Source organism: Taudactylus pleione, unplaced genomic scaffold, assembly GCF_031769625.1.
Source record: "Taudactylus pleione unplaced genomic scaffold, aTauple2 ptg000117l, whole genome shotgun sequence".
In the NCBI taxonomy this organism is placed as follows: Eukaryota; Metazoa; Chordata; class Amphibia; order Anura; family Myobatrachidae; genus Taudactylus; species Taudactylus pleione.
In genome coordinates this window covers 11178803-11198008 of record NW_028284519.1, presented here as the reverse complement: position 1 = coordinate 11198008, position 19206 = coordinate 11178803, and the positions used below count along the sequence as shown (strand labels likewise).

General features: G+C 38.2%; 1 protein-coding gene across 1 annotated transcript; it reads right to left on the bottom strand.

The window, feature by feature from the left end:
* Nucleotides 1-1744: 1744 nt before the first annotated feature.
* Nucleotides 1745-17634, bottom strand: SALL1 (spalt like transcription factor 1). Its single transcript, XM_088471950.1, has 4 exons — nucleotides 17475-17634; nucleotides 13686-13778; nucleotides 8179-11585; nucleotides 1745-3178 (listed from the first exon to the last, which is right to left on the bottom strand). Exons 1-4 carry the CDS (start codon nucleotides 17545-17547, stop codon nucleotides 2738-2740), a joined length of 4014 nt encoding a protein of 1337 aa, XP_088328076.1. The 5' UTR covers nucleotides 17548-17634; the 3' UTR covers nucleotides 1745-2737.
* Nucleotides 17635-19206: the final 1572 nt, after the last annotated feature.

Sequence of the window (19206 nt, the reverse complement as noted above, 5' to 3'; positions counted from 1 at the left end):
ATTGCCTTCACCTATCCTCCTCTACCTGCCAGCCACTGCCTCTCCCCCTGTCACTTACAGCATTCCCCTGTTACCCAGTGCCTCACCAGTCACCCACTGTTTCCCTAATCACCATCTGTCTCTCCCTGCCACCCCCAAATCCTGTATAGCAGGTATAAACTTAACATTTGCAAGAATGTATTAAAAAATACATGCAGGGACATAGGATCCGAAAGGAGCTCGTCCCTGCGATGTGTAAGAACTGAATTGATCACGTTAACGTTCACCTCACCCTGTTTTTGGTCTACACTAACCACACGTGTGGCAGCCATTCTGAGGTGACTTACGGAGGTCCTGTGATAAATTTTTATTGTCAGATGGGGTCCCAGAACTAAACAGTTTGAGAACCCCTGGTCTAAGTAATTGTTTAAAGACACTTCCATAGATCCATGGTTACTGTGGTGAGCCCTTCTAACAAATAATGTTCCCCAGTGTTAAATGCTTTAGGACAGTCAGATGTGTCATTCTTTGTTAATAAATCTGAAAATCCAAACTGTTTAGTGAATGGTTAACTTAAAACTTGTGTAATAGATGAGTGCAGGTGTCTTAAAGTGTATGTATTTGGTGTACATGATACACTCCACCTGTTATCCCTTGGGGAGATGGAAGAAAGGAAAGAGCCGAGATTTTGTCAATAGCTCATCTGACCATCAGCATCATTTATAAATATAGACAGCTGACCACACAAGAAAGAAGCAGGGGGAGGGGGCTTAAGAAGGGTCCTCTTACACATATGCAAATGAATGTCCTGTCGGAAAACAAATGCTACATTTAAAATGCTCCTGGCATCACCCTCTCATCATTATAGGTCCTCAGTGTAGACAAAATTTTAGACCTGCAATGCACCATAACATCAATCACACTTGTGTTATGGGTGAGACCACTATAAGGTTTGCTGCAAAAAACATTGTTTAATGGACCTTCATACTACAGCGTAACTTACATGTGATGGACCAAGCAATCTTTATTTTACTTACAGATGTGTTCACATCCACCTGTGCTCAAATTGTGCCAAATAGCCCTAATTGGAACGCCACAGTATCTGTGACTTAGCCATGCCAAGAGTCCCACCAAAAGTATAATGTAAGGGTGCACTGGCTACTGGCGCTGGCATTTCATGTACTTCTGTGTGCGGCTTATCTGCTGATCTGGGTAAGAAAAGGCAAAAGACAGAGTTCTGATACAGAGCATGCCATGTATGGTTATGGATGAGGACACATCTGTAGAAATGTGTGTTTTGGATCTTAAAATTCTCTCTCAAACCAAAAAAAATATATATATTTGCAGAAACATCAACAGGAATAAAGGTAATGAAAAATAGGTCTGCGCAGTGACTGAAGTTAGCACTGAACTGTACTATGGAATGGCATATGTTGCTGCAAAAAAGTAAAAAAAATAAAAAAATAAAAATACATCTAGACCCTTAAGTTAGTTTTAGAGAGCTGCAGTTTGTTTTTTTTCTGCTTCATATGAACACTGTTGGATTTAAAATTTAATTAGTCATTTAATTAATAAGTTATGGGTTAAACTTCACAAGCATGGCCTCAAAGACACATTACAGGCTGAAAAATTGCTGTATTTGAAGAATTAAAATTACAGTATTCTAGTTATCAGTAAAACATTATTGGAGCAAGACTCCCAACTTTCAAAAAGAAAGCCAATAAGTGTCCATTTCTCACAAATACAAAAAGTCATGAGCCACAAATAATTGTTTTTTCTATAGGAGAATAGAAGGGATGCTCTTTTTTAACCCTTTAACTGCAAGCTAGGTCTATAATGCATTGAAATGTACATTTTTTGGAGGCCCACTAGGAAGCAAAAAGGATCACGAAACTTATTTACATTGATGAAAGTGAATATTTTCTCATTTATATATTTATATATGTACATATACACAAGCATCTACATTTTTATTTTTTTTTCATGGAAGGTTGTTCCAGATGCTATATTTAGCAGCAATTGTGAGATTCCAGCACATGTTCTATAAGGAATTTAACTACAAGGAGAAAAAAAAATTTAAAAAGTTGACCGCAATTTAAAATGAAAACATTTGCATCATCTCAAATAATCCGAGTGCTTATCACTGTACACAAGATCTATACACATCGGTGGAAAATAAAAGAAATGCACAAATGCAAAAAGTTAAAAGACACAAGTTTAAAAAAAAAAAATCCAGGGTTAAAACAAACACCTCAACTGTTTAAGGAAATATGATAGAGACTTTAAAAAAAAAAAAAAAAAACCAAACAGTCATTTTGATCCCTACAACCCTCCCCCTCCCCCCTCTGAAAAAGATAAAATGCAAGTAAGAAATAACCTTCCCTTAAACTGTGCATTCACTTGGACATAAAGTAATGTAAATTTCCCATATTACTTTATGAATTAACACCGGGGACCATGTTAAGATGGAATATATAAAAATAAGTTAATGCCAAAAGATCAATCAAGATTTGCAAGTTGCCATAAATGTTACAGCCTTTTCACAACTCTAGTCTATTAGTATTTAATTCCAAATACAAAGACCAAAGTTAATGCTTGCATTTGTATGTAGTAATCACTAATAAATACACTCACTTAAACTCTAGAAGTTGGACATGGTACAAAAAAAAAAAAAAAAATCATCAATGCTGCAGTCCTAAAAAATAAAATAAAACCAAGCAACCTCTGGCTGCAAATTTTGTCCTCAAGAATGTGTATGCTAGTTTGTGGCAATCTCTTTACTGTCCTCCACAAAACGCATAAATTTGAAGGAAGTCCCATTTTCACTGTTCGCTAATTTCTCCAGACCAGCTAGAGGTGCATTTGGTTCAGCGTTCTGCAGTTTTTCTAGGTTCCCCGTCAGACCGCTGATGGGCGAGCTCCCACCATTTCCCAAGCTTCCGGTCATTGGAGTAATTCCACCATTTTGAATAACAGAAATTTCATTGGTCTTCATGGCCAAGCCATTTGACAGAGCGGCAGCATACTGGCTCCAGAAACTTGATGGGTCCCCATTCCCTGCCCTGGCAACCAAATCTTTCTGGAATATTTCTGGAAATTTGACTGGATTCCCTCCTAAAAATGCCATAGGTCCATCCACAGAAAGCCTTCTTCCTCTCCTTGCCGGTGTACTATTCCACATGTGAGTCCCCATATGAACCTACAAAAAAAAAAAAAAAAGAGAAGTAAAATTAGCTTACTAGGTAACACAAAATAAAGTCTCACACCGACCTAAAGGTGGTTACTGAGCTCCATAGAGATTGCACTCTTGATTACAAGTCGAACCATTATCATCTTTGATTTGTGAAGAGCTAATATGTTCTGCAGTGTTGTACAAAGAAGGTATGGTAAAATCACAAAACATGCAATTGCATGATACTAATGGTAGGATTGGTCATACCCAAGTGATCTTACAATCCAATGCAGGGTACACACCTGACCGACACAGCGATACACACTTGCCAATTGGCAGCTCGATATGTCTGGCCAGACATCGCAACTGGGCAGCAATTTAAATTTGTCCGCCCAGTTGTAACGGATTGGTTGGATGGTTGGTCGCCTGTACACAGACAGATCTATTGCATCTGCTATGCTGCAAGTGTACTACATCATTTACAGATATATATTGTGTGTACACACGGCAAGATGCACTGAACGATCTATCATTTGTCAGCTGCACGAACAATATATCATGCAGTGTGTACCCAGCAGAGGTGTGGGGAAAACTTGATTTGTCAGTTAGAGGAATAACAACTTCAGCTGCTGGCACTGAAAGTGTCCGACTAGTCAGTTATAAAGGAAAACACCATATGTAGCACAAATATTCACAGGATATTGATTTTTTTTTAAAAGTATATTTTTAAGACTGTGCAATATACTACCAGTAACTAACAAACACATATTCAATCTCAATGGCATATTTTTTTAAAAATAAAAAAAAATAATAAGTAATAGATACTGAGCTTATGAAATGCTCTACACTTTTGCAAATGGTGACAACCCCAAATTGGTCCTAAATGTTTTGCCCGAGAAATTTTGATTTTTGCCAATTATAACAGTGGAAAAATAAACTGCTAAAAAAAAAAAAAAAATTACCGAATGGCCTAAAGGTAATTATTCATCTCACATTTCTGACAGCAATCTCTAGAGAAATGTTGTCAGCAATAGGTGTACAAACGCAAGGGCTCAGCTACTGTTCAAGTTAGACATGCTCCAGATGAATAAAGAACATCTTGGTTAAACACTTAAAACAGTTTACAAAGATAAACTCAGTATTTCAAAAAGTCAATATAAAGGGTTTAACATCTGCGTTACACTTTCTGGACAGTTCTAGACCTGCAGATATTATTCAGTCATAGTCCAATTGATCTTTTAATTATCACACTAAAATGATAACGCCAATAATACCAGTATTTTATATTTGTAAGTTATCAAAAGAAACCAATTTGTCATCATCTTGAACAAACAATAAGCAGATAACTCAGCAACTAGAGAGGCCACATAAAATAAAACACAGCTTTTAATGTTTCAGGTACAACAACAACTGAGTACCAATTCAGTCATAAATATAAATACAGTAATAGTTGTCAGTAATTTGCCTGCTAAATCTAAGGGTTATATTTACTAAAAGTCTTTGTCTCTTGATATATTTAAAATCGATCAAAATCAATGTTGTGTTTCTGGGATTAAATCACAGATTTACTAACACTTAAAAAAATTAATAAAAAAAAATTGTGTTAGTAAATGAGTGATTTCAACCCAGAAACACATCGATGTTGATCGATTTTAAATCAATCAAAATATTCCTTTAGTAAATATATCCCTATATATCCATGTCTTAGAGCGATTAGGCAGCTGAAAAGGATTCTGGATAATGACAAAACTGAAGAAGTTCAAGCAACATACTTGTTATTCTAGCCCAGCCCAGCCTCAAACAATATTTTGCCTGGTTCCAGTCACAATTTCATATTGTGTCACTAAAAATGGTGGTTTGATATGCTTTATTAATTCCATTTTTGTCTTGTAACTCAGCAACCCAGGACAGGGCATCAATTTGCTGCACAATAGTTTTTTTTTTGTTTGTTTGTTTTCCTTTTTGAAACAATAACAATTAAGTGTCCAAGATATTGTGGAGCAAAATAACTTTCCATGACAAAAAAAAAAAAAAAAACACAGCATTTTTTTTTGTCATAGCAAAAGAAAAAAAAAAAAAAAGGTTTTAAATGTATAAATCCAGAAATTGCCCAACTCTGCCATTACAGTTCAGGTTTTAAAGGTTGTCCATGCTAGAGTCCAGAGGATTACATCAAATTGCCTGAGATACTAATTAAGTAATCTGTGCTCAAGCATGCCTATCCTTAAAACCTGTACTGTAATGGCTGAGTTTGGGAACCTCTGTATTAATCAATAAATAATGTTCAATTGTGGCCCATTGAAATTATGTCTTATGGAGCATACACACGGTCAGATTTGTCAGACTTGTCAGATTTGTCAGATGAACGATTGAACGATTTTTGACTGCATTAAAATGAATGGAATCGTCCAAGTCTGACTGCAAACACATCAGATGTCAGAAATCGTTATCTGACCATCGGGAACGCGCATCGTTGATCGTCCAGGCATGTCAGATATGAACGATTTTCCTTCAGATATGAACGACTGAACGATTTTTAAATCGTTATCGTTCATATCTGAAGGAAAAATCTGACCGTGTGTATGCACCATTACACTGTTGGAGTACCCTCAAATTTCACGAGAAATATTTTCTTGTACACCATGTTTATTTCCTTTTTAATTTGCGACAGGTATCATTGGGTTAAAACATACATATATAGCTTTTAAAATTGAGAAACATTTCTAAAATAGTTGTCACATATAAAACAAGCCATTTGAGACTCAAACAAACACAGTTATCAGGCCTTATTCATTGAGGTACTATCAGAAATCCTTATTTTAAAAGACAATTATTTATTTACCAACTACAAAGTGGTAAACCAACTAACATTATTATGATGCCAGGGTACATTTTATAGTCACTGTTCTGGAACCAAGAAAGACCTTTTATTCACAAAGCTACAAAAAAATGTGGAGGTATTAACTTAGAAAAATATAGAGAGGGAGAGACAACAGGAAGTACCATACCATATGCCAGGTTAAATAGTTAAACTGTCAAACAGATATTAAGTTTATTATCCAATTCCGTATTCACAAACTTAATTTGCAAATAGTCTATAAATGAACAAATAAATGCACTATTTTTCAATTGTTTTACACTACGATGCCTGGGAATTAGACTGTGCATATTGTATTGGGAGATGCTTATGTCAGTTTATCATCAAAATCAGAGAGTTTAACAACTTGGGATTTTGTGCTGAACCAGACAGAGTGTGCCGCACTTTAACATTAAATAACATTTAACTGTATTAATAAGGAGCAAAATATATGCACAGTAAATAAATTTAAATAAAATTACACAGATATTAGAAGATATATTTAGACTAAACCTTTACAAATACAGCTAAGACAGTTCAAAGTACTATGGACTACCGGAAAGCTAACAGCTCAGCCAATCACTATGAATAAATACAAATTCAGCAATCCTAAATGAGAAATAATGTAAAATTGTTCAAAATTTGGTTTTATCGAATATAGGAGGTGAAAATGTTGCCATGTGCACACAATGAAGATCAAAGTGAATCGGATTTCTAACACGCTTTAGAAAAAGTGATACCTTAGATCTGGTTGCTATGGGATACAGCATAAACACAACTCTATTTTTCTGTGCAGATGGGATGCATCAGGCAAATAAAACGATTACTGCTGTTTAGCAAAAATGTTCCTTCCCAAATATCAGTTATGAACCCAATATCACCAATAATGCTATTTACACTTACTTATCCAGCACTACTCAAGCAATTTGCAGATTCACTGCTATAAAATGAAATTGTGACACATAGGACACATCTCATTACTCTTTAAGACACTTATGTACTATGGGTCTATTTACTAAGCCATGGATGGAGATAAAGTGAACGGAGATAAAGTACCAGCCAATCAGCTCCTAATTGCCATGTAACAGACCGTTTAAAAAAATTACAGGTAGGAGTTGCTTAGCTGGAACTTTATCTCCATCCAATGCTTCATAAACAGACCCCTATATTTTATAGCACTTTATGATATAACCTAGCCTTAAAATGTGCACATTAGTTTCATAGAGAGATTTGCACTGTAACCTACCCTTTACAATCACTACTATACAAGCTCAGAGCACAGACATTAGGAGTGTGCAGGCTATAGTCTACATGCTTCATGATCAGTATCTGTTTTGGATCACTAGGCAGATAAGTGAAATACCAAAAATACCACCGTGAGGCAGTATGGATCATTGATAGGTAGGGGAAAGTTTGATCTTTATTATAGAACCTTTTAGCAGTTCAATATGAATGGGCATCAGGGTTTTGGAGTGGCTTAGAATGTTGTCTCCCAGCACTGAGGTCTTGGGTTCATTTCCCTGTAAGGGTCTGTCTGTGCAGAGTTTATATGTTCTCCATGTGTTTGCACAAGTTTCCTCCAGATGCTTCGGGTTCTACCCACAACGCAAAAGCATACTGGTAGGTTTGACAAAAATTAACCCAATTGAAAATGCTAGTGCTGTATAAATAACTGTGGGTATATACTCTATGTGGTAGGTAATCTAGATTGCAAGCTCCACTGGGGCAGGGACAGATGTGAATGACTAAATAGCCTCTTTAAGGGAGCATTTGGGGGGAGGAAATAGGAGTGGCGGCAAAGAACGCAGGTGACTCGCAACCATTTTGGGGGAGTCGCATCAAGCATCTGCGATCCCATACGTATGAAAAATGGCGGTTCCCGCGGCCATTCTGTACAGCCATAGGGTTACTCAAGAGGCAGATTATCTAAGGATTTGCTACCAATTGTGCATCTTTGTACGCAGATGCTAGAATTTGCAAAGCCGCAGGTGGGCATCTAAATATAAAACTCGGCGCCTGACATTTGCATATTCTCGCAGAGCAACAGCGTACAAAGACGTACATCTCTAAATCAAGCCCTATTTAAATAACTTAATAAATAATGGGAGTTAATGACCCATTAAATATTGCCATGGTAAAAAAAAAAAAAACTATGTACTATATAGTTTACCTTAAGATTGCCTTTCGTAGTAAATGCTCTTCCACAAATGGTGCAGGCAAATGGTTTTTCACCAGTGTGGGTCCGTTCATGGATTTGTAAAGCACTGGAAGAGGAAAACGATTTGCCACACGCATTGCAGTAATGCTGCTTTGGAGTCCGTCTGGCCAAAGATGGAAGGAGAACAGGAGATGTAGCTGAAGAGGATAGAGATCCTGAAGATGCAATACTTGAAGGCTGTTCCTTATCATGTGGGAAGCCATGCATGAAACCATTAAACTCAGTTTTTATGATGGTTGCGAGTGGAATTGGAGCTGGATTTACTGTTAAATTGGTGTTTGTGATCATATTGGTGTTAGTGGTCAAATTGGTGTTAGGCTCAAACAGTTGCGATGGCAGATCTCTCATCTGGTGTGTAAGCATGTGCTGTTTTAAGTTACCTTTAGTGGAAAAGCCACGATTGCAGATTGTGCAAATAAATGGCCTCTCTTTGGTATGGCTTCTGTAATGAATGTCCAAGGCACTCTGACATGCAAATGTTTTGCCACAAATATCACATATTGTGTTTTTAAACTTACTTCGTTCTCTGAATGGAAAGAGCACACCAAAAGGTTCTTCCTTGACCATTTTATCAGTGTTGGAGGATGTCAAATCAAGAGCACCTCCATTAGCAGGAGTTGGTGACATCCCATTGTGAAGCTCAGGTGGTAACGTTCGTGGCGGCTTTTCATCTGTGTTCGGGAACTTTAAAAAGTCATTTGTGCTATTAGGTGACAGAGCATTCATGGAGTAAGGAGACTCAGAAGCTGCAGGGCTTCCAGCACTCTGGCTTTCTATATCTCCACATAGAGATGAAGAGTCATTAGTCATACCATCACCTTCAACAGAGCCATTTTCAGCTGACTTCAGACTAGCCTGGAGCTGCTCTACCAGCCCAGCATTGATCATCTTCATTTGATTCTCCAAAGCTGCAATACTTGAGATTTCAGGGGGCAGTGGGGAGGAAGACAGGCTATCTTGAGAAGCATCTGCAGATTTAGGAGTGTCAGGGACACTGCTATCAGGACAGTCTTCCATGTTATCATCTGAGAAGTTGTCCAGATCATCAATAGTTTTCTCATCAAAAGATCCAGTATCAGATTCCATAGAGTCAGGATAGCTTTCAGCAACTGGGGTGTTAGGAATTTGTCCTCCCATATGCATCCTGATATGTTGCTGCAGTACAACAGCATTAGTAAATTTCTTTTGACAAATCGGGCATGAATGCTGTACTCTAAGTGGTGGCATGGCACGGTGTACACTGTAATGGGTCTTTAGGTTACCTTTTGTGGTAAAAGCACGTCCACATACTTTGCATTTAAAGGGTCTTTCCCCAGTATGTGTCCTATAATGCATTTTTAGGGCACTATGGCAGCTGAGTACCCGATGACAAATGACACATTCATTTGGGTCACTAGACTTTTTGTCAATGTTTTCTACAAGTTGTTGTAGTTTAGAGGTCTCAGATGCAGGTGCTGCATCCAAAAGCCCCCCAAAGGGGAACTTGGCTTTGAACTGTTCTGAGATGAATGGTAGAATTGGGTTTGGGAAAGCTGCAGTAGTGGTGGGAGCAAAATCACCTACAGGGGAGCAGGTGGAACTGTTGAAATTCGGGAAAATATTTGACTGTTGGGAATGGTCTTCACCTTTGTCATCTGAAGTGGGCAACTCACTAGCCTCAGTCTCTTCTGGAAGACTGTCATTTTTTAGAAGTGGTTCTAGAGCTGGCAAATCACTTTTTACTTTATCCGATGGACTCACAATTGGATGACTGACAGAGGGAGGCTGGGGTTCCTCAGTCTTAATAAATGGTGTTAAGTTGGGAATGGTTGGTGGGAGTGGCATTCCCACAGATGTTGTCAGTGTAGGCAGAACTGGTTTAGTGTCCAACCAGTTTGTTACAGGCTTTTCTGGTGGTATAGACATCCCATATGGAATTCCTGTACCTGTAGGTATATTGTCTAAATGCTCCGGCACCGGGTACGGATTCATCTGAATGTGAGGATATTTCTCTTTGTGGCGCTGAAAGTGAACTTTTAGATTCCCTTTGGTGGAAAACCTGTTTCCACAAATGTTGCATTTAAAAGGTCTCTCACCTGTATGAGAGCGAAGATGGATCTGCAAGGCACTGTCACTACCAAACACCTTTGCACAGAACCTACATTTGTGTTTGAAGAATGACTCATCAGATGTGCTCTTTGCTTCAAAAGTAGTCACACTGGCTGGCTTGTTTTTCCTCAAAGAGTTTAAATCCTCTGCTGTTGTTCCTAGGCTGGGCAATGTGCTGGGGAAAAGGGTGTTACTAGGGGGAGGCTGAGGTAGTAGTGGGTTGGATGCAGGACTTAATAGACTGCTTATTGCAAAAGCTGGTGAGGATGTTACAGGTGCTGGTGGGTTATTGACCTGTGAACCACCAGTGCTTGTAGGTACTCTGTCTGAGGAGGGTGTAATTGCTGCTGCCGTCGTTGTCTTTTGAGTAATAGTTGGAGGGGAAGTACTGTTGGATGGAATAGGGTTTCCAGGGCTGCTCTGAGGTAGCTGTACTGGTGGTGGTTGCTTTATGCCACTAATGCTGGCTGATTGACTAGCAAGACTTTGTGCTAAGCCAGCTGCTGCAGCCAGCTGTTGGGACAAGTGGGAACTCAGTGTGGCTAGTGGAGTAGCAGATACCCTCAATGTCCCTTGAGAACCACTTGAAGATGTTGGTATCTCTGCACTTTGTGAAGCCAGCAATAATATTTGGTGTCGGATTTGCTCAATCAGGTGCAACTGGTGTATCTGCTGCTGCTGTAAAGCCAGAAGCTGCTCCATAAGTGCAGGTACAGCCATTTTATTGTTGGTGGCCCCTTTAGATTTAGCTTCTTGAGAGAACTGTGCCACTGCCACTCTAGTACTCTGAAGGTTTTCAATGATGACATTGCTGTTAATCACAGAAAAGTTGCCCAAAGTTGTCAGATCCCTTACTTGAGGTAGTGAGGTTGTGATAGCTGAGGTACCCAATGTGGAATTATTACTGCTTGAAACACCATTGTCCACTTTGTTGGAACCACTGCTGCTATTGCTAGCTCCAATCTCCACCTCCATGGATTCTTCTTTGTCAGCCTTGTCATGCTCTGAAAGGTCACTACAGTCTGCTTGATCTGCGTTATTAACTGTGTCATTCATGTGCTCGTCAGGATTATCTGAGGGGGAACTAGGAGAGGTCGTTTCAGCAGGAGGTGGTGGATTTTCATTCACAATTAGAACCAATTGATTTTTAGTGCAGTTCTTCTTGTGTTGCAACAAATCTGATAGTTCAAAGAACTCAGCACAGCATCTGCTACAGACATGAGCATCCTTGTTCTTGGGTGTGCGATGAGTTTGACCCCTCTCTCCGGCTCCTAAAAACCAAGAAGTCAATAATTAGAACCGCACTTTATAAAGCACTTTTCGCAACAAGTTACTGTCATTCAAACGCAAAATAACCCAGAAACACAGGTCCTTATTACATATTGCTCGCAACTTTTTTTGGGCCTTTTTTTTTACATTAGGCTTAGGCGAAGCACAATAAATCCTACTGTGTTAGATAATCATTTACTTCAAATAATCCATCAAAATATAAAATACTATGAAAAGAACACATTGGGCAATAATGAAATTCCATAGCGGATATGGATTTCCAATATTTCATGCTCTTTATTGTGTAGTCGTGCGCTGGGCACAAAACAATTTGAAGGACTCATTAAACATTCTAGTTCCTGTCAACCTTGTTTGTTTTCAATGGTCTCAAATATACCTGATCTTTGGGCCTGGCACTTTGAAGTCATTTAGACCCTAATCAATCCGTGTTGACAACTTTAACAGTACAACACAATTTAAACTATATCTGGAAATCACCTGCATCCACCCGAGTAAACACTTTAAAATAAAATTGCAAATGAATGCTTTAAAAAAAATTTTTAAATAAATAAAAAACCATCAGTGTTTTATACTGAAATCACTGCTTTTGCAATTGTAAGATGATAATAAAGGCTTTCTTATATGCTGCAACTAAGAACACTACTGTCACAAATGCACATACAGAATGCAAACTAGGTAAATAAAGCATATGTATATGTACAAAGCCGTGGGGAGCCAAAAAAAATTCCAGGTTTAATTTTATGTTTACATAGCAAAGAAAAGTGATAAAAGCACTCCATTGTCACACAGCGGTGTAATTCACTGAATTTCAAATAGTTGATTGGGAACGCTCACCAATTTGTTGTTCCCACTAGTTGCTCACATTTCTTATCACACCCAGGGCCATTTGCAAATTAAACATAAAACTGACTCCAAAACTACTGATCCTATTGAAAAAGAGGATGGTTTCCTATTGTTCACCCAGCGTGAAGACAGAAATTTCTGTTGTTCAAAATGGTGTGTGGTTATCTTACAAGGCTGTGAAAAAAACTGTTTAATTCAGAGATTACCTCCCTGCATGTTTTACTGCAATCCTAAAATCACATAATGGGGAGTTTCCATGACACCACATTGAATTTGGCCATACTTAATTTTTTTTTTTTTTTAGTTCTTTCACAAATACACCCTTGCCTGTAATAAACTTACTCCAGCCAGTGCACAAGTTCAACAGCTTAAGAGTAAAAAAATAAATTAATAAATTATAATTTTAGAAACGTATTAAATACAAATATAATTTAAGAAATGAAATAAAGTAATAGTAATAATGATCATTGTGTGACATCCAGAATGGTTTTACAAGTTGTAAATGGCCTATATTTTGATTCAAAATAGAAAAGTGAAATAAACATAATAAATGTTGGTATATTTTGCTCATAGTATGATCTTGCCTTTAAACATCAAAAATCGCAAAAATTTTAAATAATTATTTATGGAGAATACAGCATTATGACAGAAAAGGCAGTTGTGACTCTAGTGTTTTGACAAGCAATGTATGCATTGTAGATTCTTCTTTTTACCATGAAAATTCAGCATCTAATATATTCAACAGAAATGTTGCACATTTCCATACGTAATGGTTATGTCCCATCTACTTTTACAGCCAATTATGAGGGAACAAAAAGCCATTCTGTTTGTGCACACATTTTTAACAAAATGCATTAAACCTATTATGTCAGCATGTTCATTTAAGCTCCACATTCAGTGGAAAATACGTTTCAACCAGATCACATTTATCAAAACATAATGCCACTTTAAAACACAGTTTTGCTTGGTCAGCTAATAGCAAATTCAGGACTAAACAGTTTGTAGAGGGGGCCAAAGATTTCTCTATACTAACTGGGATAAATATATAGTAGTTTTGGAGAATAAAAAGCGATCAACATTGCTTGAAAACTTAAGAGTCAAAACATAAAAGCAGCCTTACAGTTCTGCACTACAAAAGTCACAATTATGCAGAAAGTGTACAACTTAAATTCTATGCGTTCTTTTGAAGTGTAGCAAACATTGCTCAGACAGTGGAGAGTTAAAATAAGTTAACATACTTTCATTTTTAAAGAGAAATTTCACTTCATCTACTTCAGATTTCATTTCTTGAGATTCTCTGTTGATCCTCATTTGTAACAAATCCAGTGTACCTAAAATTATATATAAAAAAAAGAAGAAAAAAAAAAAGATATATATGTTGGAAATGTGTACAAGATAATGTATAATTAAATAATAAATTAAGTAATCAGTAGAACCTTACCAATGTTTTTAATAAAGCTAAATATTTAAACTTAACTCTTTGGAAAACTCATATACATACATATATTTATTATAAAAATGCACACTGTATATATTATATATAAAATTTGACTTAAATATTTACACAGCAACTGGAATACCATAATACAAAAGTATATAAAGCGGTATCATATATTATATATATATATATATATATTTTTTTTTTTTTTTAGTACAATAAACTAGAAGTTCACACTTTGTAATAGTGAACACTAGGTGGGGTTCCAGATGCAGTTTTTTTGTGGGGGGGGGGGGTATATATGACAATTCCAGTGTCAGGGAAAGAAAGGCTCCTTGAGGCTACAACTACACTTTGGCTACATAAATATTGGCATTCAGACAAGAAACTAAATCCCAGTTGTTTTGGAGAACACTGCTCTATGGGAAGCACTTGTCAATCCACTGTGGGTTTCTGTGTGAGGGCAGGAAGGGGGAATAGGGTCAGTAAAGAAGTGGTGCTGATAAGGTGTACTTAGTTTGTTAACTCCCTGCTAGGAAAGATCAGGAGGACTGGATTTGGGGTCAGTGAGAGAGAATCAAAAAACATATTGAAGCCTGAACTTTGTCACCTATTCAAGAGAGGAGGCCAGCAGAGGTTAAGAAAGCAGAACACTTTAGATTAATGTACATGATGATTAAGGTTAGCATATAGTATACGAAATATGTTTCACCTCCATCAATTCAACATAATCTCCCGATGCACACTCAGATAATACTGCCAGAGCAAAAATGTAGGATTATAAATACTTTTGCCGAACAAGCTTTTCTAAAATATAAATATATATATATATACATACACATACATACACACACACACACACACATAAATTAACAAACATTATTTATTAACAAAATGTAGGACCTTGTAATTAAAGAGTTAATGCTGCATATGTAAGCAGGTTGAATTCTATTGCTGTGGATTATCAAAGTAAATACAAAAATGTTTTAGGATTCACCATTTGATTTATTTTTCAGAACTGCTAATTAAAATTATCTCAAACTCCACCCAACTTCTGCTACGGAAAGGACTTGTTAAATTTCTTAGTAGATAACAATGTTTACACAACACTGAAACCCTGCACTATAGAGGGGGGACACTACACTCAGACAATACGGTCGCTTTAAGCACGGGCAGAAAAATACTTTCATTAGCTTAATATATATAAGTATAAAATAAACTTTTCCAGGCTTACATAAATGTACATATTTCCTGAGAATATTATGTCACACTGGCAGTTAAACGTACACTGAGTAACACGTACATAAACTTCTATCAATCTATTTGTCTGTAAGAACTGTGGCGTTTCATGGCTTTGCTAGAACACTAATATTATTACAAGATAATCCTTTAAACTATTACAAAACATGACCTGCAGGCAGATTTAGTCTTATTGTTCAAAAACCTGGTTTAAACTCAAAGTAAAGATATTTATAGTATGTGATAATTATTTTTTAGTTTTATAATAATTTGGACAGTTATTTTAAATAATTAAAACAATCCCATTTATTTGTTTCTTTTTTTTTTTTATTGTTCCAGGGCTATCTATCATACGTGAGTGCGATGATTTACAAGTTTAACAAAAAGAAACTCACTGATAATATATCGTAGTTTACTCCAAATACAAGAAGAAAAAAAAAAAACAACAACCCGTAGCTGTATTTAACATATGATAAAACATAGTAATTATGTTGCAAATGCTTAGATCTTATTTAGACACAAACAAAAGAAGGAGCCTTTGAAGTAAGCTTGCATTTGAGTAATTAAAACGTTTCTAAGGAAACAATATGCAAGACAGTTTGTAAAATAATACAAAGGTGGCAGGGGCTTCAAATTTACACCAAATTCATTTTCATTGCGGGTAATAAAAAAAAAATTATATATTAAATAATAATTAGGTTCAGGATTATTAAAAATCGTTAGATAAACGAAATTCGGAATAGATCTGAAGTTAAAAACATACAAAGTAGTATTATGAAACAATGCAAAAAGTAGAGTTTATGTATGAAGTGCTGCAGGATATAATGTAGGCGATCAAGCTACAAAACTGAAACGGGATCTTCTGGTTCTTTGCAAAGGATGGATAGCTACTGATAAAGATAATAAAAAGATAAGCTCTTAGAGATAGGATATTAACATTCACAACAGACAGGCTCCAGTTACACCAAAATACTTTTGTTTCGGGTCTGGAGCTAAAAGAGTGACTATATATTTTGCTCTCGCTCTCTCTTTTTTGGTACATCTGGGTTAATGAGTAACCATCTCATGCTGAATGTGGTTAATATTTTAGCTGGACGAAGGGGAAAAATATTATAAAGTCTATGGGGTCACCTCTCTGTGAATGAGTCATATGGGATGAAGCCGACAGTTACCCTCACTTTTTGTTTGGGGGGTATAAACAGCCAACGAGTAGAGATAAAAAAAAAAAAAAAAAAAAGTTAAGTCTTCAGAGGAACACTTCTTAAAAAGTTATCTTTAGACATTGGTGTTTGCTTTTAATTCCTAGGGAGATATAGACAAATGTATCAAATATAAGTAAGGATTGGAAATATTTTGGAAGAAAAAAAAAAAAAAAGTTTAACCCCTTGCCCCCCCTCTTTATACCAGCCCATGTGGAGTGCATTGTGAGTTGATGAATAGCTGGAATATCTGACCCTAAATGTTGCAGGATAGCACAAAAGGTCCATGGGGAGCAGCCTGCTATTCCTGTAGGATGTGTGGCATCAGGGGACAAATCGCTTTTCCACGGGGGTCTGGTGCCATGGAGCAGGCTGGTCACACAAGGTGCATGAAGTAGGTGAGTCTGATAAACACAGAACTGGCGAGAGCAGGAAGGATACCGGCTTAGGCTCCCCAGTGTAGAGGGGGGCTGAGTTATGTAGGGAGAGTGGGTACAATGGCTGATCGGGCTGCTAGCAAAGCCCAAAATACTAAATAGATCATCCTACACCCAGTAAGCACCATATAATAACACACTGCACTCATACACACACACTGATCTCCAAACAGCAGCTCCGACTGGTCTCACATGCAGGGAACAGAGGGGAATAACACAAATATTAAACAGAAGTTTGTCAACAAGCAGGTACTATGAGCATCAGAAAGAGATAGATCTATCTATCACACATACACACTGTATAGTGTAGCATGGAAAAGTTAGTGAAAGTGAGAGTGCATCCCCTGTAACACAGACCAGGCAGTACAGTACCACGTAGCTGGGGAGGGCAGTGCACACAGTCCGGGCTCCCTGAGAACTACAGTGCGAGTGTCACAAATTGGAAGAGGCAACTTGTGTCCCGCAGCCGGGATGTGACCTCCAACAGAGCTTGGACTCTGGGGAGAGTGTTAGGAGCTGTCCTCTCTCTCTGGGGGTTAGATCTACCCCAGGAGACAGTGAATGAGTGTCCGGGCAGCGCACAGGGGAGTTACCATCACAGAACACACACTCCGGCATCCAGAGCCACACTGAGCCCCAGCCAGCGGGCAGCAATAACGGGGTTACTCCCAGGACTGATCAGGCAGAGTAAGGAGACAGCTGCCCCCCACTTACCATGACTTCCAGGCAAGGCCAGACCGGGGTCCGTTTGGAAATGCTGGGGTTTCGCCTGCTTCCTCCGAGACATGCTGGCTCACACATCAGCTGGGGCAGAAGACAAATAATTTACTCCCAAAATGTGCTCCCAATCCCGGGCAGGGAGCCCCAGCCAGCGCGCATGTGTCCTGCCATAATTATGATGATCAATAATGCATTGCGATTAATCATAGGAGAGGGGGTGGTGATGTGGTGGGGAGAGGGCTGGTTGGGGGGCTGGCACATGGCCAGCTCTATTCAAACCAGCTCGCCCTAATCAATGAGTCGGTGATTCGCTGGAGGCTCCTGTCTCTCTCAGCTGCCACCCAATAATCAGGGGGCCGGCTTACAGAGAGGCAGGGAGGAGGCAGGGACTGATGTCTGGATACAATGTTAACCCTCTTAGCAACAACCAGCCTGCTCTGTCACTATAGGAATTTGTTATGGTTAGGGGAGAGTTATCCCTTCCTTAATAAAACACTTGGCGATGGCTGATTGTAAGCTCTGATGGCCACTTGCTGTCTTCTCTATGAGTCTTTCCACTCGGCTGATTATAGTGAGTACCTGTGCACTGCCTCTGGACCTTATGCAAGACTGACACACACACACACACACATATATATATATATATATATATATATATATATATATGTTATTCACTTGTATTTAGTTGTAGATGATTGGAAGGGCTCTCACACTTCGCTGCCACATAATGTATTGATCACTATATATTACTCTCACCTTAATGGACTGTTACACTGACCCACTGCCATATAGAACTGTACACTGGCCTGCTGGCATACGGATATACAGATTGTAGTGAACCTATAATGTGTTGGCATTATAGTAGGCTTGTCGTGTCAATGACTACATTTTATTTATTTAGATAACGGTTGCTTGAGGATCACTTAATGATGTATAATCCAGAAGTTACTGTAACACAGAGTAAAGTGTGGGTGTATATCCCAAATGGTCCTTTGCTCCCTATTTCCCATACTGACCTGTTATGAACCGAAGCCAGAACAGCAATGCATTAACCATCCGTGTGCAGCAGTCATTGCTCTCTAGTTGTTACATAAAAGTGACATATTTGCACAAACTCATGCCGGTGATGTGATGCATTTAGATCACATAGGATGACAGAGCCATGGGCATGCCTGAGTGTCATAGGTACCGCATCTTCTCATGTGCTGGACACTAATAAAGAAATCTGCAAAAACTCTGGAGTCTGTCCAGGATCAGAGAAGTTGTGGTTGGAGAGTGTAGGGTCGGCCCACGAGATATGATTGGTTGCCGATGCCGTCGGTCAGTAAAGCATAACAGAGGAGTGGGCGGAGCCTCAGAGCTAGAGGAGAAAGGCTAGCGAAGGCATCACTCCTTGCTCCTGCAGAGTAGATGGGATTTGGGATGGCAGGATCTGGATGACGTTGATTTATGATGAAACAAATAAATAAATAAAATCAGATCACGTCGGTGGACTTCATCGTTGCAACTCAGTATCTCCCTTCCTCTAACAGCATCTCTTTACATACCACAGGAATACTATTAATCTGAAGTGCCCCCTGATACCCAGACTTGACCCTAACACACTAAACCTCCACGATGACGGCTACTAAATAGTCCCGTTGACTGATTGCACGGACCAGCTGTACTTGTTTAATTTTGCTCTTTATTTTTGTTTCTTTGTTGCAATATTTTGTTTTCTATTTTA